At 38.2% G+C, this 27,977-nt stretch overlaps 1 protein-coding gene across 1 annotated transcript; it reads right to left on the bottom strand.

Annotated features, from left to right (window-relative positions):
• Positions 1-55: 55 nt before the first annotated feature.
• On the bottom strand, positions 56-26,697 carry elovl6 (ELOVL fatty acid elongase 6). The gene is made up of 4 exons (XM_066720630.1): positions 26,509-26,697; positions 10,216-10,347; positions 8,007-8,158; positions 56-3,921 (listed from the first exon to the last, which is right to left on the bottom strand). Exons 1-4 carry the CDS (start codon positions 26,589-26,591, stop codon positions 3,494-3,496), a joined length of 795 nt encoding a protein of 264 aa, XP_066576727.1. The 5' UTR covers positions 26,592-26,697; the 3' UTR covers positions 56-3,493.
• Positions 26,698-27,977: the final 1,280 nt, after the last annotated feature.

The raw sequence follows: 27,977 nt of genomic DNA, 5'->3' as shown, positions 1-27,977 counted from the left end.
CAATGTCTCTGCGATTTCTGTCAAATGAACCCAGCAATAAAAATGGAAGCCTTGATCCAAGAGAGAGAAAAAAAGTTTATTTTATGCAACAGCATGAATCACTGGACACTCTGCAAGGAGAAGTGGAAGACTTGCTTGTTCCATCAAATATAACTTCAGGGCAGTCAATCAAATTTTTAATGAATAATAGGTATTTAAGTATTGGTGCAGAACAAAGTACAATTAATAAAATAACAAAAACAGTTTTAAATGGTAAACAAACAAAAGGACTTCATATTCATAATTACTTTCTCAACCATTGTGTTTATCAGTTCCCTAATGTTTCGTTATACCATTTGTAATGTCGTCCTGCTTGTAAACACACAGTGAATCTATTATTCATGGTGAATGACAGAGAACGCACAACCCAACTCACATGTAAACAACGCATTTTAGCAACATAAGCCCTCAATAAAAAAAGATATGTTTAAATACAATAAGACACTTTTTCAAATGTTTATCATGACATCATGAGTTATCATCTTATGTGCTAAATCATAAAGCACAAGACATTTTCTACATGGATAATCCCATTATTAGGCATTTGTTTTACTTGAAATGAAAGAAAACCGCTCAATTAACATTGGATTTCTTAGCAACACTTAAATAGTCATCACATTGTGTACTCTGACAGTACCTCCAAGTCACTACTCTAGTTCTTTGTGTTTAGCTTCAGTCAAATCATTGTAATGCTATCAATATATAAATGTATTAGTATATATGGTTATCTATATTTAATCTCAGCATTTCAAAGCTGCTAAATAACTACCCATGCCAGTTGAGCTAGAGTACGTCAAAAGTGACTGAAACGTCTTTAAACCATTACAGTAAATGCAGATTAGAATCGTATTGCATTCGTACTGGATCTGTGTAAGAAGCTCTTCTATTAAAGCAACATTCGGATTCCCCAAGTATTATTAATCGTTGAACTTTTGCAGTCCTAAACTATCACTATAGCAGTCTACCTTGTAAATAGAAAAACGCATTGAAAGCATAAACTCTTAGAGAGACCATGAGGTGTACTGTGAACAAATAAAATAACATTCAGCTCAGACCTGGTTATTGATAAGAAAGGCTCTGCCATGTTGAAGACCTTTTGTTTGTCACAGAGGGCTATTAGCAGAAAAAGCAAAAACTAACACACACACACACAACATATCTATATCTATCTATCTACATCTATCTATCTATATATATCTCTATATATATATATATATATATATATATATATATATATATATATATATATATATATATAACAAAAACATCAAAATACAATACAAATGCAACTGCTCTCTTCTTCCTCAGCCGACCAGCAATGCATTCGGGAATGCTGGGTAACACTTATACCTTCACATGTCTACTACATCAATACTGCATCAACAATGTCTGACAGAACACTTGTAATTAAAGTCACTTGATTAAAACAGAGAAACAGAACATGATATGTAAATAATATCCCTCTTCTCACAGTTTGTTTGTGTGTTTGTTTTGTAACACCAGGACAAAGCCTTTCTTAATTTCCCTTGGCAGCTAGTCTTAAAGCTAAACACCGCATCTTTAATACTGTAGTCTTCATTCAGACTATTGGCTATTTTAAGTTTAAAAAAATAGATACAAAATTAAAATACAATAAAGCCTTTAATTTATGACTAGCTCAATATATGTATTTTTTTGCCTGTGATCTGCATGTGTCAACTAAATACAGTAGTGCAGCTCCAGATATGGTGTGCATCGGATTAACTGAATACGTCCGACTTGTTTCGATTGATCTCCAGTGTTTCTTGTTCTTGGCGTTTGCTCCATAGACGAGCATAAAACATCTTAAGAATGAAGACAGAAATATGGTCATGGCTTCGAACTCTGCAGACTGTAAAGTGCTACTTTCTTGAACGGCTTGAATTTCTCCTACAAGAAATCGAAAGCAGCGATCTAGTGAGATTATAAATAAGCAAGAGCAGCTTGACGGCAGCTCATCGGAAGTGCACAATCAGAAGTACATTTCTTTTTACATCATTGTATCGCTTAAAAGTATTAAGCAGCCTTTTATGATTTATCCCATGAGCAGTCTTTTAAAGCAAACATTATTTGAATATAAATAAACAATCCTAGAGTAGAGTAGAGTATTTATGGTTTTCTCGCTTGTTTTTGTGAGCTGTGGTTGAATATTTTAGCTGATGAATAAGCTCTTGCAGATACTGTGACTGCATGTCATTGCACTATGTATATTACATGACCTTAATTTGTAACAGACCTAAACATTTTTCCATTCAATGTAACCATTCAAATTATTTTCCTCTTCTGGATAAGACTGAAAACCATGATGCACTAACACTGTTGTTTGATGTATTTTAAAACTATGTAAATGTGAGAGAATTCATGACATTAACACTTGGATTTGGAAGTTATCTTTCAATTTCAAAAAACCACATATTTCAAAGAGGTGCTATTAAAAGTAGGTGAGGTTCTTTCACCAGTCATTTTGTTTAATAAGACCTGGTATAGGAGGACCTGGGAGATCCACGATGCAACAATAAATGATTCACTCCAAAATGTTGGCAAGAATGGAGGCATTTAGATAAAACTCAGGTAAATGCTTGACAAACTAAATATGGCTGTTTTTAAAAGGCTATGTATGGTCATGTCTTGGGTACTAAATAAGCGAAGTAGGATTGATTTCATAAAGCGATTAAGCATCGTACATTTAACAGTGTTGGGGATCGGAAGGATACACAACATACAAACAAATCTCCAGAATTAAACTGCAGACAGTCAAATCAAAATAATGCTTTCATGTTGAAACCGAAAATCCCCTATGATGCCCCAAGGTTTCGTTTCAGCACTTTTCACATGAGACAACTGACCAATTCCTTTTGCTTTGTTCAGATCTCATCTTATCCTATTTGGACAGGTTCTAATGGCTTGAACATCTGCATGGGATATTTGAAAAAATATTTTACCTTGAAGAATATTACAGCTCGTGTACAATTTTTTTTCCCCCAGGTCCAGTAAGAGGTACTTTAATACCAAAGTTGTTCTTTGAAAAATATGTATGAAAACTAAAATCTACAAATTAAAAATAAAAAAAGATTGATACTCAGCCCCCAAGCTCTAATAAGACCTTCACCGTTTGTGTTTTGTGATTTTCATGAAGATGTTGACTGCAGCGCCTGAAGGGTGGGTGTTCATCTTCTTTTTTTCACACCAGCCCATAATTTATGAGCAGGTCAATGTCACCACGCGTCTTTTTCCCCGTCTGGAAAAGGTCCGCGAAACACTGAGTGGAGAAACGCTTGCTGTCGGCAGGTTAGGCCGTGTGAGCTGTGCTGGATACAGCTACCTGTGCCCCTCCGACAAGAGCCACCACTCCCAAAAAAGACAAAAACAACTTTTTCCTCCCGCAGTCCCTCCCAGTGCCCCCTGGAGCCGTGGCTGTAGGCCCTGCTGCCCGTTCCTACTGAGACTTGCCCACGTCTTTCTTGGTCTTGTGGATATACGCTTCGAAGAAGAACTGGCAGAACAGCACGAAGTAGCTGAGGTACATGAGTGAGGACCACACAATGTTCTGCACGTGGGATGGACACTGACCCAGCTGCATCCAGGAGAACACCAGGTAGTTGACCACACAGCCCACCACCATCTGCGTGATCTGCGTCAGCGTGATGAACATGGCGAACTTGCGCGACACCCGGAACCCGGCCGCGCGCAGGGCGTAGTAAGAGTACATGACCGCATGGACCAAGTAGTTCATAGTCATAAACCAGCCCCCGCCGGCTACCATGTCCTTGTACGAGTACCAGGAGTAGAGCAGAACTGTGATGTGATGGTACCAGTGGAGGAAGATTAACTTCTGTTTCCTCAAGATGATAAATATCGTGTCCCCTGAAAGAAAAAGACCACCAACAGTGTTAGAGGAACAACAAAGATACAAGAGCAATACGGAGTTCGCAGGACTTCAAAATCAGTATAAAATAGTGCCATGATTTCTTTTAAACTCTGTGTTAAAAGTTTCAGCTTGTGTCCCTGGGCCCTTGTATCATTCTTGATCTTGAAAATTGTCCCATAGCCTGATTTTGTCTGTAATGTTTAGGATTTTGAAAACCTGCATCCAGTCTCTGTATAGTCTTCCTCTTTTCCTGATGTTCAATAAAGGTCTTAAAAAACACTGATTTAATGACATCCTTGTTGACTTTGTAAAAGGTTTCTTGACATTTCACTGAAGGTTGTTAACTATATGTATCTTTTGTCTGTAGCTAGACAGTGGCAGCTATCCAGACAAACAATATTTGCCTATCAGCATTAATAAATGAAGGGATGTGTTTAACATTCGTTGTTGTAGTAGTTTTCTTCCACACACTCTTTACTATTAACCTTCACCATCTCTCAGTTAAGCTTGGAACTGATTGCTGTATAAAATGGATTTACTTGACCTTGGCCAGGATTAACTGAAAACTTTGACCCACCCGCTAAAAGAAAAGTGTAAAACTGTGGTGGCGCCATTTTTTGTCACATGCTTCTATCTTCTACTCCTAAATGTAATGTACTTTGCTATTAGTGGGCGGCTCAAAGTTCTGATTTAATCTGTCCCCTTCAGTCCATCTTTAGTGTCTAAGGAAGATTGCAGTAAGTGATCCCTAATGGTAAGGATGCAAGGATGACCACAGCAAGCATCCATTACACTTCCACGCTGTAATAAACCATTACATTTTCATTGATAATCATCATGGACATGCTAGTTGACAACATACCTAAGATCATAATCCTCCAATGTATACAGCCCAAGCTGCATATTCAGACACACAAACAAACAAATAAACAAAACAATCAAGTAACATAAGGACAAGCCTAAATATGCATTGTATTTTTAAATATTAGACACAAATGTCAAACCAGAATCAACGGACAGCCACACTGATCTACAATACACCTATTCCTTTTCAATACGCCAAGATTCGGGGCCCTCTTCAGAAGTCTGTTGACTCTGTACAACAATGTCCTCTGTGGTACTACAGCGTCATACAGATTGAGCAGACAATGGCCATTGTTCTACAGGGCCGCATGTATTGGCAATGGGCAAGGAGCTTCCATCCCTACAGACCAGACATGAAAGTGATTCTCACGGGCCACTGCACTTCAAATAAAAATAACTTGGGTCGTATTTGCAATATTATTACCTTCTCAGGGGGTCAGTTTCAGAGCTGTCAGAAATTGCTGTGATGGCTGGCGTATGAGCAAATATAAAGAATCAAAGCAAGTGGAAAATGAAGCAAAAGTGTGTAAGGGAATCATATTGTATGTTAAGTACAGGATAACGTCTTTCTGTAAACATAGCAGTCATCAAATGAAACTCACAGAAAGGGAATTTATCAAATTCTGTGGTGTCATTCACTTCAGCCATTTAGAAATCATGAAACTACATGGTGCAGTTTAGATGTCCCTGATGACAAACACATATGTGTGTTTAAATAGCATAATTAATAACCTCATAAAACTTTAGGTCATTTTAAACTTAAAAGTGAAAGATGATACAAGTGTACAACTCATGAGAGGGGAACACACGGAAGAGGTTGCATGCGATAAATATTTAAGGTAAATATAATTAATGGAAAGGGTTCCTGTTTGCAGGTGTAAAGAAGTGTACCGTTTTACTGTAATCGTGTTTTTAGTATTACTACTGCTACTACTATTGTTACTTTACACTAGAGTAATATCTAGTTTCTCAATCATAATTCATACAGTAGTCATTGCACTGGCAAGGGTCAAAAGAAGACACTCGTATCTGTATTTGACTAGAAACATGATTGTAAATTGGTGGTGTCTGTTGCTGCTTTTCCTGGAAAAGGCATCTTTCAAAATGTATCTGCTTTTCTGGATTTTTAGTTAGGTATTTATGAATACATTAAGTAATCATATCATCACATGTAAAAACGAATGTAATATGCCAGACAATTATATTTGTTTCTACGTCCAGTTCATTTTCATCGCATGCCAGTTTGTTCTTGTTGTAAAAAGCTGCACCTCTCATTTTTATATTATTGGATTATTGTTATATTATGGGACATAAGACATTTTAAGTAATGGCCATTTTGGAATATTTTATTGCATGTATTTTCTATTGAAATCAAAAACATTATAGCAGAACAGTGCCTTCATCTTCTAGTACAATATGAGCATTATAAAATGTACCCATATAATAAACACTTCATATAGAGGTTACAAAGACCCTTATTATCCCTGTAAATATACTAGTTTGCACAAAGAAGTTCTTTCATAATTAACTGTCTGTTGATCCAAACTCCTACTGGCCATTAATTACCCTCCACCTACCTGCTAATCCTACAGTGCATTGTAAAATCACTGAAAAATGTATTGTTTTTACCCAGACATTTGGAGTCAATCCAGTAAAGGGGAGAAATGCTGCCTCAGATATGGGTGGAACAGGCATACATTTGGTAGATGAGTTTTTGACCAGTCACACTAAATGGCAGATGCCACCACCCAAAAAATCTGATAGTTTGGTTTCCAGCAGAGGCGTTCACACAGATGTGAGCATGGAGAGCCAGATGAAATTGCTGCACTTTAGATTGTGTCTGCCACTACAACACTAAAAAAGTAACCAGAGTAAATGTAAGTGGGATGATTGTTCTTTTTAGATATTTTCACAGCCATTTAATCATATTTACCATTATGAAAGTTCCACTTTAAACACTCTACACCCATTGACATATAAAACCTTTTAAACATGCAACTGATATTTCAATAGAGTAATAAATAATAAATTCCTGTTGTATGTTTGATAGTTGCTTATGTATAATACCATCCAATGTTTTTAGGACACCTAGTTAGATAGATACCTTCCATGCCAAGTATCTGTCTAAGTGCCCTGTAACACTGTGCCAATTCTCATGTTAATGGCATCTTCCTTGATAAACGCCAGAATAAAATATTAATTAAGTACATTTGGTCATCTATGTGTACTCCATTAAACTCTACTAGAGTATGTATGTATTGCTCTTTGGGGGGAATGTTGGGTTATGGAAACAAAGAGATGTGTGACCCATTTTGTATATTTTGATATTGGTGCATTTTTCATGGCCTATAAAGTGTATTTCTTTATCCTTAAGATTGTTCTTAACTGGTCTGTAAATCCATTTCATCCAGGCTTTTTAAACACGTCTTCTATATCCGTGGCCTTGTTAGCAGACATGCCTGAAGTGATCCCCCCAAGATCTCAAGCGGCAAGGGAGCGATGAATATATAAACAACTTACTTCAGCAGCGCAGAGGAAATTGCTGCAGATAACTAGTGGATCCAGAGGTAGGGGAACAACAGTTTGCCACAGATGTACCAATTCAGTTGTCAGCTGCGTGATGGTGGATATTTTTCCCAAGTATCCCTGGCTAATTCCATAGATGTGCCACAGAGGGACACTCAAACGACACTGAGCTATCAGGGCAATGTGTCTACATGCTACAGGAACAGCTGTTTGAAGAGGAATCTCCTCACAGTATGTTCTGCCTTTAGTATCTGAGCATCTGTGTGTATGAGTGCAACGTATAGCTAAAGTGAAACATTGCTAAAGAACAGTCACAGTAAGGAACCTGAAGTCATTCTGTCATACTGTATAGGGTAAGCATATTTGTAATGTGACTTCAATCATCATGCAGTTATTATTTTGTTATTGTTTTATCATGACACATTTAATAAAGCAGATTGTATGGATCACCACTAAACTATTTCTAAACTATATTTAGATGTTTTTGTTGCAGACACAGGAGCTCAAAACTGGTCTGATCTGGTAGAACCTGGACGGCTGGTAACACTTAAAGAGAGGCCTCCTGGAGTTAAATAAACCACAATCAGTACCTAGTATTACATGAGCAAGATAACATGATTTGTGAGGCTTAACAACGCCTGCTTCTTTATAAAATAATATGTATAACTCAAAGCAGTTAAGGCTTACTTACCTAGCTCTGGTGCTTTACTTAGGACAAAGGCATAAGCCCAAAATTTGCTGACTGGTCCGTTGTAGAAACTCTGATCGCAGACTGACTGTTTTAGCCCTTTGGTCATCAGTATATACACCATGTATCCTCCAGTGCGCACGGCACCAAAAATACTTCATCAGAGAGAAGACAAAAACAGACGTATTAAACACAAACATGGTATGCATGACAGAGCAAGACAACAACAAGACTATTAATAAGGCCGGGGGAGAAAGGTCTATTCGATGTTCTAGGGGTTGCAACATCTTTCTCGGGTGTTCATCAAAATAATTTAATAAACATTAAGAACTGTTGTGTGTGTGTTATGACTTTTACTGCCCTACAGTGCATACTGGGGCATTGTCTTGCATGCCAGTATGCATACAATCTAGTGTAGTGACATACATCACATACTAAAATAACATTACTGGTATTGGAATGTCTCTAACGGGTAACCTAAGGATAAAGAGAAAGCTTGAAATATCGTTTAAAAACAGAATGAGTCAAATATAAATCCAAATTGGCCTGCAAAATTCCTATTAGTGTTTATGTATGAGGTACTATCACACACATGACGCCATTTTTATCTATAATTGAATGTCTTCCCAATACAAAGTGAGTATATAAACCTATAGTGTCCACACAAACAACATGTTTTCTTTTGCAAAACAGGCTATTCTGCATGAGGTCTAAAAATGAGTTCTCTCCACACCGCCATCTTAACTTGGGAAAGTAATATTTGGGCATTAGACTCTCTCGTGTTGTTTTGGGTAAGGATATCCCAGACTAGCACTGATAAGGGTCTGTGAAAGCAGCCAATAGGGTTTGAGTTTCTGTTCATGTAGATGTAATGAGCACAGGAATAGTGCATATTATACCAAGTCTCTTCTAAATCTCAAGCTGCATGAAAAGATGATCAACTTGCTGGTGGAAGTGACACATGTGGACCAGTAGATGGCACTCTTCTGTCTGTACCAATTCTCAGCTTGGTCTGCCTACATTTCCCCCATGCTGTTTGATTGTAGAAATTCCACTTCTAATTTATCTGCTGTGTATTAGTGCATTCATTGGTCTATGTAAAATAGCATAAAAGTAAAAAGTGTTATAATAATAATAATAATAATAACAAAAATATAGGTTTTCACATTAGACATACAATCTGAAGCATCTTAAAGCACTGAGCACTGCTAAATTACTTCCACACCATCAGTATCAGAGTCAGCTGTTATAAGTCTCAGGGGAGCTCACTGTGCTGGAATACCGAGAAGAATGAACACAAATCTGAATAGAAAGAAAACACCAATCTTAAGATTTATAGGAAACATTAAATTAAAGGTCTTATGTCTCACCCAACAAATAAATATCACTACTTGTTATTTCTTTGATATTTGTTGCCGTACCTATGAGGTGTACTGTTATCTAATTTGTTAATTATTTAGTATCTCTCTACCCACAGTAGAGCTTGTCGTGTTTTAGAAAATCTCTCTCCGCAGTAGCGCTGAGGATGTAGCCTAGAAACAGGACACATTTAGCTTAGTCGGGACAATTCCTATCAGTCATCTATACGTTTGTCAATTCTTTTCCCAAAGGGTTGGTTGTGAGGTCATCTGTGTCTGTGACTATACTGGGATGCGTACATTGTAGAGAACCAAACAAGGGATGAATTCTTATAACAGGTACAATCGATCTGTACTGAGCAGGAACTGCAGCAATCCTGAGCCTTGGAAAGGGTCCTGAGGGACTACAAAATGGGCTTGCTGGTTGTATGACATGGGAGAAAAGGAAAAGGAAAACCTAAGAAAGGTAACGCGTGACATAAGGCTATTGTGCCCACCTTGCTCTTTTGGTTGTGAAACACTTATTGATCCAAAAGCCTTGTCCAGATGCCTTTAGATGGAACCCAGTTGTTCCACATTTCACACCCTGCTCAGATACTTTATTTCTGAACACAAACATGCAGCTGCAACCCTCAGGCCCCTGGCAAGCCAGAGTCCAGCTCCTTGGGGAGTCTTGGTACAAAGGGGCAACTTGTGTGATTGTAAATGCATCAGACTGCAAAATAAGCCGGCACACAATAAATAAATAAATTCAAATCCTCATGCAAGGGCCTCCAAGAAAATTATGAGTAGTCCACAGTTCCTGGACCTACAGTCCCTTGTAAACATAAAGTTGAAAATAAAACTGCACTTACCTAAAGACAGCAAGGCTCATTGACCAAAGCACTAGAGGTTTACGTAATTCAAACTTTTCCCTCTGTTTCATCAAGTGACGACCACCAAATATAAAAGCAGCATAAAGAGCAGAGAATAAAAAGGACTTCTTCCTGCAAGACAAAAGGGTGTTTCTCGGGTCACTTGGGCAGCAGTGATTTCATCTGGAGATATATCTGAGCTGAAAGGAGCTTTTCTGTCAAATTGAAAGAAGGGAGATCCGCAAAGGAGAAATGCTTCAGAGTTTCTGTGCACAAGTATGACAGGGACACCTCCTCTGGGGCATACTTTCTTTTCTGAGAGAGACAGAGCCAAGTATGTATGCGATCATAGCAATGCATTGTCTGTGCTTGTAAAACGAGGAAATTAGTGATTTTCTTTATCTGTTCTTTTTACAAAATCCTCTAGCCAACTTTTAATACTAATCAGCTATTACAAAAGCCCACCCAAAGATATATGTACTCTTTGGATTCAATTTGAAATGTGAGAAGGGGGATCTACATTCAAAAGATAGTGCCCGTAATTAAACAAGGATTTCACCATCGATTTTAGATCAGCCGTGTACAGTGACCGGTAAAACGCTGGAGATCGATTTCTGTCAGTGGAAACCCAGATGTGGATTCGGTCTCTTCACAAACAAATGATCAGAGAGAGTCTGCTTATGTGGTGCACTATCATTGAGGACACAGAGGCAAATTGAAAATCAATGTGGCACGCTAACAAGTGAGTCACCGGGCTGCTGGGGTAATATGACCGACTCCGCCATCAGAGCTGTTTCCAGTTCATTAATACTGCTTGGAGGATTTAAAAGATGGGCTGCCAAACAGCAACTCGGAGTGTCCAATAGATTGTAGACTGGGATTCAAGTCAGTGAGCGTGTAACCACCCTACAAGCAAGCTTGATACCCCATCCCTCTGTTATGAATCTATTAGCAAGTATTATTTACTAAATGAATCATTGTTGTTGAGAGCTCGGGCAGCCCTGAGCTTCATAAGCCAACAATATACTGCAGTTTTATATCAAAACACTGTGCAATAACAGGCAATGACATTCGTTTGACCGTGTTCCCTTCAAACCAGCTGAGGATATTATACTATAAAAATGGTTAAATCTGTGCCAACCACTGTAGTCACTCGATGTCCTGGTTTTCCCATAATATACATACTGTATATATTGCATTCTCTTGTAATGGTTTGACTGTACTAAACAACGGATATCGAGTTCTGCTTTTTTGAGCAGGTATTGCACAGTGTTTCACAAAGTGTCACACACATAACACATCACATCAGACTGAGAATAAGTCAAACATAAAGGACAACCATCTGAATATTTAACACATTTACAAAATAATAACAAAGGGATATCTGGAGGTGCAATAATCCCTCAAAATGAACAGTGAATGGTTTTGAGGGTGGGGATGGTAAATAGTGGTCAAATAATGAGGTTTGCACTTTTTAAAGTGGTGCTGTTTAAAATTATGTGTATTGCTCTTTCAATCAACTGCTTACTAAGAATATTATGCATTAACTCAGGTGCCAAGAGATAATAGCATTTGGTGACCTTCCCAGACAGACCTGCCACCAGCCTCACTCAGACACAGGGGTGCTTCAGCCTTTGCCCTTTGATCAAAGTATCTTACTCAAATTTTCACGTTGGGATCGAACGTTAAAAAAAAGCATGCTAGAACTAGCTCACTATTGTTTTTAGTGACTTAAATAATATGTCAGGAGCGCTGCCTCTCGGTGTGGACAGCTAGACAAAGGCAAAAGAAAACATGTCTGACTCGCTGGTAATTGAGCCAAGCAGGACGCATTTCTGTTGTTTTTGTTGTTTTACTTCAGCCACCTCTGGGGCAGAACAAATCTTTCAGACCACAATGCACTTGTATTCCGGCGTGTTAAAAAAACGGCGGAGCAAATGTGCTCTAAAATTGTACTTTTGGTTGCTTAGATCAGTAAACAGTCTCATAACAAAGCGGCCCATTTGAGCTTTGACAGATGGAAAGTGCTGGTCTGTTCTTCTGGGCCAGTAAACAGTCCATATTAATATACTGTCTAACTATTTTTAGTCCTGTATTTTTCCTTAAATCTAAAGCCTCTCCACAGCTGCTGGAAGGCAGTGAGCTGATGCCTAATTATACCAGACAAGTCTATGAAATGCATCATTTTAATTGTACTGGAAAATTAAATCAGGAATTATGTTATTTATTTATTTATTTATTTATTAACTTAAATACTCGTATTACATATATAGTGATTATGTATATTTATTCACAGCCAAGGCCGGATGAAAGTCAGTCAGTTTTCTTCATAAAAGGAGCAGCTTACACTAGGTGTCCTGAAGTCTGCGCAGGAGGTTGTTCGGTGTGAATAACGGTGTTATTTCTTCATAAGTTACCTCTAATACAAGGTCTTGGACTGCAGAGGAATGCAATAAAAATATGGCGATCTTTTTCTCAAATGTTCGAAGTGTTCCAAGTTTCCTAACGGACTTTGGATCACATGAAGAAGACATTCTGTAAATAGATGTATTTATTAGTTGTGTCTTCAACCGTAATTTCTCAAAGTGTGTTCTGGGAAAGGACAGCGGAAGCCTAAATTTAACCGAAGCTTTTCACCATGACTTGTTTGCAGTCATTATGTTGATTCCATCTTTTTTGTCACTTTTTTCCTTCACGAGTGTAATAGATGGAACTCACTACAACATGGTCCTAAAAAAGACATTCCTCACATATTAAGATGACCCAGAATTAATTCTGCAGCTCCCGAGGTCGAGTTACACAAACAAGTAAAATCATGGCATGGATTTGAGTGACGACTCATACAATCCAACCTCCAGCCGTGCGATGGGAGGGAGCTGTCCAGGGCAGGAGGAAGACCAGAGATTTAACACGGCTTGATAGGAGAAGCGGAGAAGGTACATGCCTAATCGGAGAACACGTATCGTTCACTTCATCTGCGTCTGCAAAGTGACATCAGCACAAATTCCACTGGACAAGTACAGCATGAAACAGAGTATGTAGGAGAAGAGGGACATACAGTTGTCCTAAAATAATATCCTCTTGATAAAGCAGATGTGTTTGACAAAGGAATACTACAATTTGCTAAAGTATCATCCACAAAAATCCAACAAACAGGAAGTATGGATTATGCTTTATGAGTTGATTATTTTAAAAACTAAAATACTATTACTATACTAATTAATATACTAATATTTTTTAAAAAAACTTTAATGTAAAGGTTTGATTGTACATTAAATGATTTATGCAATCTGAAATATTCTTCAATATACATTATGGTTTTAGATACATATCCAGCTTGCAAAAACAACGGATCTTCCCTCATATATTTAATTTGATCGCAGTTGAGGGAGATTAAGCATTGTAGCCACGTTGAGAGAGCTTTGGGCTGTTCAAATGACATGCTTTAAATCCTACTTTAAAATGCAAGACAGAAATCCAAATAATCAAAGCTCATTTTACCAACAACAACAACAAAATACCGCAGATTTTATTTCCACAATTGACAGGTTTTCCAGGAATCTGCACACAAGATGTTAGCCTTTCTGTCATCACCTGGCAGATGAAATTCAATGTGGACAAGTGCAAGGTATTACATGCAGGTAACAAAAATGTCCACTATAATTACACTATGGGAGGAACAGATCTAGATGAAGAAACGCATGAGAAAGACCTAAGAGTCTACGTGGACTCCTCACTTTCTCCATCCAAGCAATGTGGGGAAGCAATAAAAAAGGCAAACAGGATGTTAGGGTATATTGTCAAAAGTGTAGAATTGGGAACAAGGGCAGTGATGTTCAGACTGTACAATGCACTAGTTAGAGCTCATCTGGATACTGTGGACAGTTCTGGGCTCCACACTTCAAGAAAGATATCGCTGCTCTAGAGGCAGTTCAGAGGAGAGCAACCAGACTTATTCCAGGTCTGAAGGGAATGTCCTACTGAGAGACTGAGGACCTGAACCTTTTCACCTTTTCATGCCTGATACACAAACTGACATTTTTACTTATGCAAGCAAATATACAAACACAAATGACTGATGGTGCAGAGAAAAAAGGCTTTCACTTATATGAATGGCACTGAAGCAGACCTAATTTTTATATGGAAGCAGGGAATTCCCCAGTGCTCAGAAATTCATTGCACTTAAACAAACTTGCACCTGGTAGCAAATTGCCCTGCAGATGGCCAGAAACGTCTAGTGCATGTGCTCCTATGTGTACAAACACTGACTGCAGGCGTGTGAAGAGAGACGCGTCTGACAGGGACTCCGAGACACATCCTGGCAGGTTGAGATCTTTCCACAGCCTTGCAGGTAAATATCACGACAAACAGAACGGTGAAAAGAACAGGATTTACAGAAGATAATCTGAACATGAATACAGATTTAATAAAGGGTAAAACCCACAATAACACTTCAGTCTCAACAGACTGAGAAAACAGGGGAGTGACCTCACAATTACAGGTTCACAAACCCAATGAGCCAAGTTACACTCATTTATTATTAATGTAACATTGCTTGAAATCTTCGGATCAATAAGCAAGAAGCTTAACCAAAACTGACCATCATATATTGTTTGCAATCAGTGGGTGGGTCAAGGTTTTGATTTAAATTGAGACTATTCGATTTAAAAAGTGTAAAGACTCATTATGCTTGATGCTACATTTTAATTATTCTAATATTTACGTTACAAGACAAAACAATCTCAGATTAATGTTAATTCCAGCCCATTAGAATAAACAGCCTCTGCAGTCAATGAATGAGAAACATTAGTAATTAAATCCTACTTGAGATGAATCAGGAAACAACACTCTGTTACTGAAGCATGTGTGCCTATATTTGTCAGCTTCAGTTTATAGCATTTGAAATCGAACCCAGTCTCCAATGTGAAGACTTGGCATTTTGGAGTAATCTAGGTGAATATTTGCCGTGGAAGTGCGCTAGATCCTGTTACAGCACAATGCAAAGACTCTAGTGTTTCATGCTTTTGGCAAGATGGGACAGTCGGCTGTCACAATGTTTTATGATTCAGTTACAAAAGAGGTTGCTGGTCTCAAAACAGAAGAACAATGCTTTAAACAGCTTTGGTACCCGTTGCAATGGACAACTATCCAACAACCTCTAATCAAATCATACACCAATATCTGTGTAAAATTACTTTTACACAAATGTACACTACATTTCCATTTTAATATACTGACACCATTAAAAACAACACTGACTTCCTCTGGATTTAGTTTTTTCTGGTTCTTTACTGCTTACCATAGAAAATAAACTATTAAGCAATGGCCTTTAAAGACAATAAAGTTCTCAAATCTGTGTTACAACTATAACCCACAGTGGCAACGCAACATGTACGGTACATGTTTAATGTGACACTTATTACTACATGCGCCAAATACAACAGATAATAATTTAAGAAATAAGTCTTCTCACAAATGTCAGAGATTAGTCGTTTCATCTTCTCCCTAAAATGACGCTTAAGTCATGGGGGTGTAGTTTACCGACACTCACGTCGTGGGTGGGTCGTCCTAAGACCGGCTGCGTTGACACTACAGTTAGGACAGACCTAGGCGTTCATCTTGAACAGGGTAGAATCCCAGGCCTCTACATAAATATGATATTCAGAGCTCAAAAAATAGTTATATCTTTCACAGGAAATATTCTGTTCTGCACTCAGTCAAATTCATAAAAGGTCACCTGGAATCCCGAGCACTGCTTTTATCTGTATTCTATACATTTGCTAGGTTTTCGCTTTTATTTTGCTCAGTATTAGGATGAGAGCCTCTTGTAATGAGGATAAATTAGAAATGCCACTCTGGATGCATGTCATAGTTATGTTTTCGTATAACTGAAAAATTGCTAAACCAATTGTGACTAAATGCATTCCACTAGAAATAGCTATTTTTTCAAACAGATTCGTTAAGAAGAACATTTTTGGATCAGTGTCTATCAAGCACATAAAATAATAAGCAAACCAAGGTGCACTTGCATGCAATTAATCAGAAACTGCGTCTGCGTCCCAGAGAAATTTGAATTGGTCAGCAATGTGGAGCATAATTAAGACCTTGTATATTGTATATTACAGAGATGCATAATTAAGACCTTGTATATTGTATATTACAGAGATGCATTATGGGCTTGAAGATGTTCTAAGGATCTCTAAATGTGTTATCATAGATTTGATATGGGTAGTTTTCATAGGGAACATGGAGTACATTTTGGACATAATCACTGTCTCCCTAAGTACAGCACTCATACTCCATAAAGAACGATAATAGGCATTTGACAGTTGCCCCCCCTCTAGCTTTCATGCATGCAATATCTTCAGGTTCAGGGCTCATTAAAGACAAAAATAACCTTGAATGAGCCAGTGCTTAACTGATTCCGGAGGCTGTATTTTATTGTATTACGTAGGAGACTGGGGAAGCAGTCTGATAGAGAACGAAAACCTGATGCTTTGTTCTCTTTGCACCAGTATGGCTGGACACAGACTCACAACAATTGACCCAATTGTGCCTAGTTAAAAGTTGTGAAATACGGGCAGTCATCTCTGGCATGTGCACGGCTTGCTCTGGTAGCGTCTCGCAGAGGAATCTCATGCAAAGCGACGATGCCAGCTGCTGATGAACGATGCGACGGAGGACGGGTGGGCTTAGCTCACGCAGTCCTGTGAGTGGACAAGAACCGCCACGAGACGGAGGTTAAGAGAGAGCAAAGCCGGTGCACCTAGAGGTCTTGTTGTGATTAATGCTTGCTGAAGGTCATTGCACATTTCTGCAACTGTGCTCACAGCGATTTACCAGATGCAGCAGAAAAACAGCATGAGGCACAGATATCGGGAAAACCACGAGGATCAGCAGAGCTACTAACTCATTTTGAACAGGATAAGAAACTACCCCCTGCCTGTCAGCTGTGTGTTTCGATTGAGGGGCAGCTTTAACGTCGCACTCCAGAGGCAAATAAAATGGAAACGCATGTGTATTAATTTGCAGTAGAAGGACTAGTTCCGTCTTTGGTGAAATCCATTTTAATTTGTATGTTTACACACACTGTTTTTTTCTATATGCTCAATGTATAAACTGATTTGGAGTGGGATGCAGTGATACAAACACAAAGCAGAACTGATTGCAACAAGAAATGGATTCCTTACTGCAGATTTTGTGATCATGTGATACTTAAAGCAGCAAGACGTGGCTCAGCTTCACTTTAATTTATTCATGTAATTTATCTCTCTTTTTATTTCTAACATACAGAAACAAATATACTAGAGTATTGTCAACTTGTTCTTCTGTTTAAAATCTGTATCATCATCATCATACTAACTAGTTATCTAATTCAACAATTTCATCCAGTCAGGTTTTGATCCCAGGCAGGGAGTCTGTTTCAGACCACCACGACTCTCTCTTTGAAGAATTGCCTATCAATTAGACTTTTTATTAATTCAATTTCAATTTGTGTCCCTAGCTTTTAACATCATTGTTAATCCAGAACAGGTCCTCTGGATTAATGCCTTTCATCATTTTGAATACTTGGATCAAGTCCCAACATAATCTTCTCTGTTGCAGGATAAAACTATCCAACTGCCCTGTCTGGTGTCTCATCCGCTATACCTTGCATTTTCCAACATTAAAAGCATGTCAGCCCATACCAGAATAAGTCACCTTGTATACTGTTGAGACGGTGACTGATTTTCTGCCTATGTTGGTGTCATCTGGAAGTTTGACATGTTAAAATCTGTCCTCTGCCAGAGTCAAACAATTACAGCAACAGACCCAACTAATGACACTGCATGTCTAAAGTTAAAACAAATAATTTATTCTGCCATCGGTGGACAAGTTGACCACTTGACATGAAATGAACCCATTCAAATCAGATTACTTTAGATCACACTGAACCTGCTACTCATTCAATACTTAAAGAGATCTGCACACACCGTTCAATACAGATGTGAGACAGATCAAAATGAATAATTTACATGATCACCCCAAACTGTATTCTTTTACCATGCTTCCAGATGTGATATTTTACTAATAACTCTGCCAGTACACAATAATAGAGAAAATGCTGTTTTCATTAAGTTTGGTGAGTTGACTTTACATCTTTGCTTAAATGTAATTATGAACAAATGTTCACAATGTTAAACACTATACAGATCCTCAGCTGTGGCGGTTTTCTGCTCCAGTAACGTTTATCTTGTCCTCACCTCAACTCCCCTGCACTCTTGCGTTGCTGAGATTTACTATTCAGTTGAATTACTATTCAGTCCAAGAGATTCAGTGTTCAGCCCTGACATCAATGGCTCAGTCATTTCACCTCGGTTATGCCCATGAAATCTTGACCCCTTAAGTCGATGTGGATTTCTGCAGTCAGAAAACTACACACAGCTTTCAGGAGCTGATCTAACAAACCAAGAAATGATTGTCCAAATCTGAACGAGGGTTGAGGAGAACTAATAGCTCCAATTAAGGAAGTAAGATATAATGACTGTGAATCTGCAATTATCTACAACTACACTGTTAGTGAAATTCCAAAGGCAGGTACTGTTTTGCTAATTGGATTAAATACTGTTTTAACATTTCTACTCCAACAAAAATAGGCAAGACCTCAGAAGGGTGCTTAGAGTATTAGGGGCCCAGATACAGGAGCTACAGAGATGAGGCCACATCTATGCTCTGTGGAAAATGTTGCGCCCTCGTGTGAAATGCATTGACAGGATTGAAATGTAAAAGGAGACTTGCATTTTGTACAGCGATTTATTTCCATACATCTGAAACAAGATCCAATGATTATGCAAAACTGATACACAACATTTATTATTATTTTACTAAGTGATAATTAGTCTGCAAAGCTCTGTATTTTAAGTTATTTGAGGCAGTAGTGAATGTTTAAAGAAGTCAATATATGTCTTTCAAAAATATATCTGAAAATATAGAACAACAAACCCATAGTAAATATTATGTATATAGAAAGGTTTATATGTTAATAACAACATATGTACACTCATGATTATAATAATATGTCAACTAACTTGTCCCACAGTGGAATTATGAAACAATAATGAAGTTGAGCAGAGAGTAATATTCAATACCAGATGAGGAAGAATTTACAGGGCATTTAGAGAGATTACAGATAAATGTACATAAATAACATGCATGCGATTATAGATTGCATGTTTCAAAAGGCACCTCAACTGCATAATTTATGCAGCTAAGACTATAAATGACGAAACAACACACTGAACTTTCCCATAAAGCAGCTGCTGTCATAGTGTCTCAGAGCAGACAGAAGCTTTTTATACAGTGTTAATAGTTTCAGCTTGTTAAGAGCTTACAGCTCCGCGGTGAAAGACATGTTTATTTATATAACACTTTGAGGGAGTTGGGGGATGTCTAAAAATAAAAGCTTTACTCAACTAAAATTTGCATTATTTTCATATTGCCGCACACTACAATGATTTACATGTTTGTTGCCATGATGATAAATTAAAACAGCATACATTTATTTCAGATAACAAATACCCTACAGTTGTAATTGAATGTATTCACGGTCTTCCTCTGAAGCAATGTTATGCTGCGATTAATTTACTTGAATAAACACCGTTGATTAAACTATGTTTGCTCATCAGTAAATGTATTACACGGCCGTGTTTTAAGTCGGTCAAATCATCATTACGCTTTTCTCCAGCCTGAAAAGATGATCAACAACCTCTGCAAATAATGTATAATTAAGTAGTTTATTAATGCTTTATACCACGTTCCTACTTTCTGGAGAAGTTATTTCAAGTTCCTTCAAGGAATATATATTATATATTTACTCACAACCCAAGCAGGTATGTAGTACTGACAACAGTCAAGCAATATCAGCATCAAATGTGCTAATAAGAGTGTTGATGCTCTTTGTGTTTCTTGGGGAAATACGGTGTAGCGAAGACTTAGAAAGATGCTCTCATAAATGTGAAGGCCATCAATTTCCAAATGAACACATTATTCTGCAGGGCATAAGACAGATATCTCTGTTCACACTGGGTGTCATCAGAACAAAAGAACATGACGAGAGGATAGTATCCAACTACTGATATGAGCTGACAGGCTCCTGTTTATTCAGTCTGGTATGGTCATTCTCTGCCTTTGTATGATTCCCTAGACACAGAGGCTACAAGTAGCAGGCAGGTATATCCAGCAATAAGTTATATTATTAATTTAACTGGTACCATCATAAGCTCCATGGCTTGTCATTTACAACACCTATATGTTTAGGCAAAGTGGTCTCAGGGGTTTGTAATATTCTTTAGAAGGATCTGAAATCACTATTTTGCCTTGCCTTTATTTTACAGGTATATTGAGGCCGGTACAAGGCCAGCTGATGTACAATACACTATAGCTTCCAGTAGTATTCTACATTAATACAAGCAGAAGATTAATTTGAAAAAACAAACATTCTTATCCTATACCATAATTACCACAGATGTTTCCTTAAAAATGTTTTATTTCTGGATTTGCCCTTTAACTGAGGATTTCTTGACAATATCTTTGAATAAAACCAGTAGAGGGCAAATGATCACTGACTTTTCAGATAGTGTGCTCTTTTCACTTCACCAAATTATGCAATAATTTAACAATGTTAATAAAGTTCAGTCATTGCACCCAGCAGTACATGGTACAGTCTATTATTGATTTTAGGAAAAATATTTACATTTACATCAGAATTAAACTTTACCTTCTTTCTTTCTTTCATAAAAAGACATACCCCTCACACAATTTCATTATTCGATTAATTTGCCCCTGACCATTATTTAGGTCAGCTTTTTCATGCCAATAAAGACAAATAAATAATGTATAAAAGGAGTTTCTTATCCTTGCGTTGAACTTTTCTTCACACATTCTTCTAAAAAGTCTACACGACACCTAGTACTAAAACAGGCAGAAGACCATGTGACACATTTCACAATAAAAGCAACGTTCAGCACAAATATTGCCCACCTGCTTCATTGCACCTCGGGCAGCGCTGCAGCAGCGTTATGTGTGAGAAATGTGCAAGGCATTAGCTTTACCTTCGCACATCATTTGTTCACTGAATGCTTTCACATGAGGGGAACTGGAATTTACCTCATGTATGTCTTAAATAAAACATCTAGATTTAAAACAAAAAATGCTAGTCTGCCATTTCTATCCCAGCAATTGAAGACAGCAGGAGTCTACACCTTTTCACACACAATTGTACCTCATGTATTGTTTCAGATATGACCCAAATTCCAGTGAGATCCCCTAACCAAAGTCACATGTACATTTTATTCAAAACACAATCCTTCCAACATGTCGTAACTTATGTCTCCGAAACAACTGGCTACTATACGTGCTTTGTGATGAAGAAATAAAAAGATGAGGCTTTAAACCTAAGCAAACACAAACTGCAGTTGCAAAATGTCTTCCTTGATAAATGATGCAGTATTACTATAACAATAACAACAAAATAAAAGTAATTATATTTTTCGTCACATGTACGAGTTTATTTGAGGATTGTAACAGCTACAACATCGGTGTAGTCAAACACCACACAAAAGAACCACAGAAGATATTCAACACAATGGAGAGACAGCTGCTGATAATCACGGGAAGTTCGTATGGCTGAATGTCACACTAACAAAGAAACGCTCCCTTTTCTACAGGCAGAAAAACAGTTAACTGACAAGCCCCGATGATCAATGTTATTGGACACAAGAGAAAGTTTCCCCGTAGTTTTGTTGAGGCCTCCACGGCTCAAGTCATTGAATCTAGACCTCCACCTAAACACTACTGAAGGTTAATCTAGTTTTTCAAATCAGACGGGAATTTTTTGGCGAAACAACACATTTGGATGAAACATATTTGAAATACTTTTAGCTGGCTTTTAGTAATGTGTTCTTTTTTCCTAATAAGAAAGCAAGACATTGAAGATATGTCACCTGGATCTTGCAGTTTGAGAGTCCCCTACGGGCAGATAGCACATTTATTTTATGTAAAATAAGGAGTTTGTTTCTAACAACAATAAAAAAAAAGCACAAGCCAGCATGGTAGATAATACTACACGACCACTTTGCTCTGTACTTCAGTCTAAGACAAACAGGTAATTTCAAAAGTAATGGGCATGACAGTGAATTTCAGCCCAACTCCTTCATAAGCAGTTTCCACATTAACCAGTCCCTTTCTGCTCGTATTGTGTATTGTGCAGATGGCTGTTCTGTAGTTGCTGACTAGGTACCCCTTATAAGAAACGCCGCCACTCAAAAGCCACTTCAGCAAATCCACACAGACACAAAATGCAGAATATATGCAACAATACAAAATTTCCTTCTGTAAAATATACATATATATGTACATGTACGTAGTTATGAAGTGCAATGTCACGGACAAAACCCATACAAACTACACAGAGTGCCTGGGGTCCTTGTGATTTTACCAGGGGGATTACAGGGGGTTCCAGTTTAGGTCCAACTGTAAATATGTTCTTTAACACATGTTCTCCTGAGCGTCCTGGAGAAGCCAACGTGTGCAGAAAAATAAAAGTAGAACATCTGCAAGCAGGTATCAACATGTGTACAGATTCATCCCAGTGCGAACATGGCACAGATCATATGAGCCCACATCACTGGGGAGACACTGGCTTCCACTCGAGCAATGAGCCCTGATATAGACATGTCACTTTTTGCATACTTGTATTGTCATCATTGTGACAACAGGAAATGCACAGCGCTTCCATCACAGAACCAGAACAATAGTGTAGATGTTCTTGCAAGAGGGAAGACTGGTACCTACTAGAACATCATAAGTGTGATTATAAACATGAGAAACTAATTCCCCAATCAAATTATGATTACTGAACACTAATAATCTCTGTTTTAGTTGATATTTCTACACCCTTGTGCCGTTCAAGATAGACTAATTACCAGGTTAGACTCATTTCCAGCTCACCGCACTAACGTAGGGTAACCAAACAAGGCCTGTATATTTGTGAGTGTGTTGAGGCATGTTTCGTTTCATGTCTTCTGCCATTTTACTCCTTCATAACAGCTTTGGTTTCTTGTCATATTAAGGAAACAGCTTCTTCTTTAACTTTAACTATAACAAAACACACACCCCCAAAACAAGTGACCACATCCTCCTATCAGTGAGTCTATTCACAACTTTATGCAACAAACTAATTAAAAATATTTGTATCACCATCTTTCAAAATCAGAATTCATGAAAACATTTTTTGTGTAATATAATTAAAATCTAAAAATAAAAGTATCTGACTTTTAAAACGTGTTTTATTCATAGGTTATTTATGTCATACCCTTCTGTGAGCCAAACCAAGAGTGGCTGTGGGCCAGATTTGCCCCCTGGGCCAGAGTTTGGGCATCTCTAGACTAGACAGATCTATGATGTGATTAATGTTTTGTCCTGCAGCCCTTGAATCTGTGGTGATGTGGTTACAAGTTAGCCCTGAGTGCTGGCGGCTTTAGTCCCATCCATCATAAGTACCGTCCTCTAGTTCACTGCGGTGACATATTCAGACTTGACCTATGTAAATGAAAAACTGATGATATTCAAATAAGCCAATCAAGTCTCATGGTAAGCGTGACTTCTATCTACATTCACAGGTACACCTCATGTGGTACACATCAAAATCCCTCCAAATCCCCCAAAAGTATTCAGTTGCAGATTGAAAACACAGCAATTTCGGTCTACACAGCACATGTGATTAAAATAAGCATTCGTTTTGGAAGTGTGGGCAGGGAATGTTCTATTCCAGACCCACACCAGCATAAGCAAATAGTGCAACAGAACTGTTCTTTTTGCCCACAGCACTACTATGTCCAAGGGCTATATAGCATCCTTCTGCGTGAGCGCTTGCAGCCCGATCTGCACAATGCACAAAGCCAACATAGATTGAGCCAGATTGTGTTGTGTGTGTGTGTGTTCGGGGCTGTGCTTGGCTCCGTTTTGCAAACATGTCATAACTGCTCATTTTAATGTGGTAAAACTCTGTAAAAAGGGTGGTTAATATAGATGCATGATACACAAGGATTAATTAAGCGCTACAATCCCAAATTTCATAAAAGATTGAGTAGTATCTAAGAGGTAGTTTTTGGCAGCATTAACAAATATCTATCTGATATGATTGCTGTCTGATAGGAATATTGTATTGATTTTGTCCTCAGACTGTGAAGTGTGTGTGTGTGTGTTTATATGTACCTACATATATATATATATATATATATATATATATACATACACTCTGTGCAGGCACTCTGCCAATACTCATGATGTTATTAATAAAAACACGCTTTTTAATGTACAATAACTCCATTCAAGAATATACTTGTCAAATGTAATAATCATCCCCCCATCAGATTCTTGGCTGAGCTCATTTCACAGATAGGAAAAGCACTCGAGTCAGACCAGGCTTCGGTGATGCAAGTGTAGCTGGGAGCAGTCAGCACAGAACAGCTGCTCTCTCATTGGCCCCGGCGCTGTCAGCAGACATCAGAAGATAATTACAATTGGCTACTACATCCCACTTGTGAGGAGGTTTGCTGCTTGTATGTCATGCTCCAGCCTGCAGCTACATTGTACATCAATGTGCTTACTAGTCTACTGTAAATGGTTCAGGTGGTACTGCCTTGTGCAGAGTCAACAATACAGTAACAATTCTAGGGGGACAGTTTAGATATATTTTAATTATTTGTATTATTTATGGTATACAAATGTCTATTTTATCTATCCCCCGTCACATGAACAATGACAAACAATGTGTTGGGGGGATGATTATTATATTATTTACATTACATACATACGTACATACATTCAGTCTTCAGTGGACTAATGTGCACATTTTGTTTTTAGTTGCAGTTCAGTTTACCATCACCTCAAAGCACACGCAGTATTCAGAATGTGAAATATTTACATATTTAAGCAATTGAGATGCCATTTTTGCACTTGGTATTAATTTATCTTACTGAAAGTACAGCTCCTATATTTTTAATTCTTTTTTTGTTTGATTGTTGATCCCGTGTTTGGTAAGAGATTGTGCTAGATGTTGTGAAGTTCCAAAGTAATTTGAGATTGATCTGACACCAGAGCACTAGATTACAGCTTCACATGTCACATTTGCCCCTATATACACAACATCATATTCAGCCAACACTTTTTATGTGAGTGTTATTTTTATAGCATTATTTGTGTTGAATCAGTTACATGAGAATGATTACTCAGACACTATTGCAATGTAATACGTAGAACAGTTCTCTAATGGAAGATGTCAGCCAGGCTTGACTTTACTCACTAAGGAATAAAACCCAGTGCAGACTGGGCAATGATGCCACAAACATAGAGACACCAGTGGAAACTGGATGTAAAGTTGCTTATACAAATACATCAAACAAGCAGGAATAGTGTGCAATATAAATGCCCTGCTCATCCTGTACTCTTGAAAGCATGATCCTGGTTTATGTTAAATGCGTTTAAATCAGAATTTAAGAAATTAGACAGATTAGGATATAATAGCAAAGTGGCAGAACAAGGACAGTCTATCCAGCGTATTTTAGGGCTATGCTCACCTGTAGTTTTGTGACTTAGGTACATAGCTCATTATCAGTATTATTAATATTACTAGTATTATTATGCTGTCTATTAGCATGGTAATTACTGTGAGCAGGTCAGGGCGAAACGAAGTGCATCCGATGCTGCATCCAGAAGCTGCTTTTCCCGGGACTGGGTGGGACAGCAGACCGCACGTGTAAATGTCACCCTTTGCTGCTCTTCGTGCCGCTGTCTGTAGGGACTGTAATGCTCCAGCGTGCCCCTCAGCTAGTGCCATTCCTGGGCACAAACTCGCCCTACCCGCGAAGCGTGTTTCACTGAGCCCCGGTTATCATGCGGCCGGCAGGGCTTGTAAGAGGATGAAAGTGTCCCATGTCATTGAAGGAGACGGATATTAGTACAGCATCACCTTGAATACCTGGAATCTGATTACAGCAGCAATGCTTAAAATACACATCTCTCTCTCTCTGAGTGTCACATCCCTTCAGCGTTAACTTACAAGGGCTACATTGTGTCCATTTATATATATATAACACACACACACACACACAAGCACAGACACAGACACATATATTTCCACACAGACACAAAGGCCCTTCTCAGAAATCCAAATCCAACCCAACAATCTTAGCATCTCCCTCCTGTTTCAATACCCCACAGCAATTTTGCGCTAATCATCACTGAATCACCTACCAGTTTTCTTGCATCCATTGGATGGCTTCATTTTCGTTGAACTGTCTTTCAAATTCGTATTCTTGTAAAGCCAGGACTGACATGTTCAGGCGCCGTCTCCCAGTCTCTGAACTGAGTGCTGGTGGTGTCTCCCTGGCTCAGCTGTGCCCCTGCCCTCGCATTGCGCTCGCCGCTGCCTGCTCTTCCTGCTCTTCCTGCTCTTCCTAATGTCACACTGTATCTTTCCACCTCCAGCAGCATCCATCCGCCCTCTCCGCCGAGGAGGAGGATCCCAGGTCCTAAAGCCATCCCCGCTGCTTCGTGGTGCCAATTTAACAGATACATGTAGTTCTCCAAATTGTATCAGTGCAAGTTCAATTCTATTTGAGAAAAAAAAAAAAACCACATGCGACTTACTTAACATATATTAACATAGTATAGGGAGTATTTTATGACATTTCATAAATAAAATAAGAAATCCCATGCCTGTTGCAGTGCACTTCCATGCTTCTGTTTCGCATGTGTACAGTTTCTCTTCTGCATTTCCCTTGTTTCCCAATTTGTTATTAAAGGACATTCTTTACTGCACATTGTAACATTACCCTGGATATTTATTATGAGGTAGCTTATTGAAAATTGCATTGTGTTAATTGTTTCCTTATCATATGTATGCAGTTTCTGTTATGTATTGTACTGTGTATTATTTCACTGTTGTGCGAACCTCTGGGCCAGGTCTACATTGAAAATGACTTCCTTGCCAAAATAAAGTAAAATAAATAAATGTTGTAAGTATTCTATTTTCTGTAATCAATTAATGCCACCTTGGATAAAGGCATCAATTACAATCAGTTACAATATAATATAATAGTGTATACATATAGGTGTGCATGAACCATTAGTTCAATTATACAATAAGTATATATTATGTGTAAGTCGACACCCATTAACTTTCACAATTTGTGTCAGCGGGAGTGCCTCAGAGTTTCATGCATTTTTAACGAGTTTTTCTCCACTTCATACTCCACACTGATTAGGGGAAAAAGGTTTTAATTAAAATATAAAATAAAAACACAAAACTTAAATATCATAATTGAATAAGTCTCCACCCCACTGAGATTATACTTGGTGGAAAGACCTTTGGCAGCAATTACAGCTGTGAGTCTGATAGGATAGGGCTGTACCAAGCTTGCACACCTATTTGGCAATATTTGACTATTCTTCTTTACAAAACTGTTCCTATGGGAGCGTTGATGGACAGCAAAAGTCATGCCACAAATTCTGAATTGGATTTAGGTCAGGGCTCTGATCTGGGCCACTCAAGGACAATGACCTTTTTGGTCCTGAGCCACTCCATGCTTCACAGTAATGATGATGTTCTTCGGATGATGTGTTGTGTTGAGTTTATGCCAAACATTATGTTTTGCTTTTAGGACAGAAAGTTTCATTTTAGTTTTGTCAGACCACATAACTTTTTGCCCCATGGCCACTGA

This window comes from Amia ocellicauda, chromosome 13 (genome assembly GCF_036373705.1).
Source record: "Amia ocellicauda isolate fAmiCal2 chromosome 13, fAmiCal2.hap1, whole genome shotgun sequence".
Taxonomy (NCBI): domain Eukaryota; kingdom Metazoa; phylum Chordata; class Actinopteri; order Amiiformes; family Amiidae; genus Amia; species Amia ocellicauda.
Note: the sequence above shows the minus strand (reverse complement) of the source record. Positions and strands in the feature narration are given on the sequence as shown.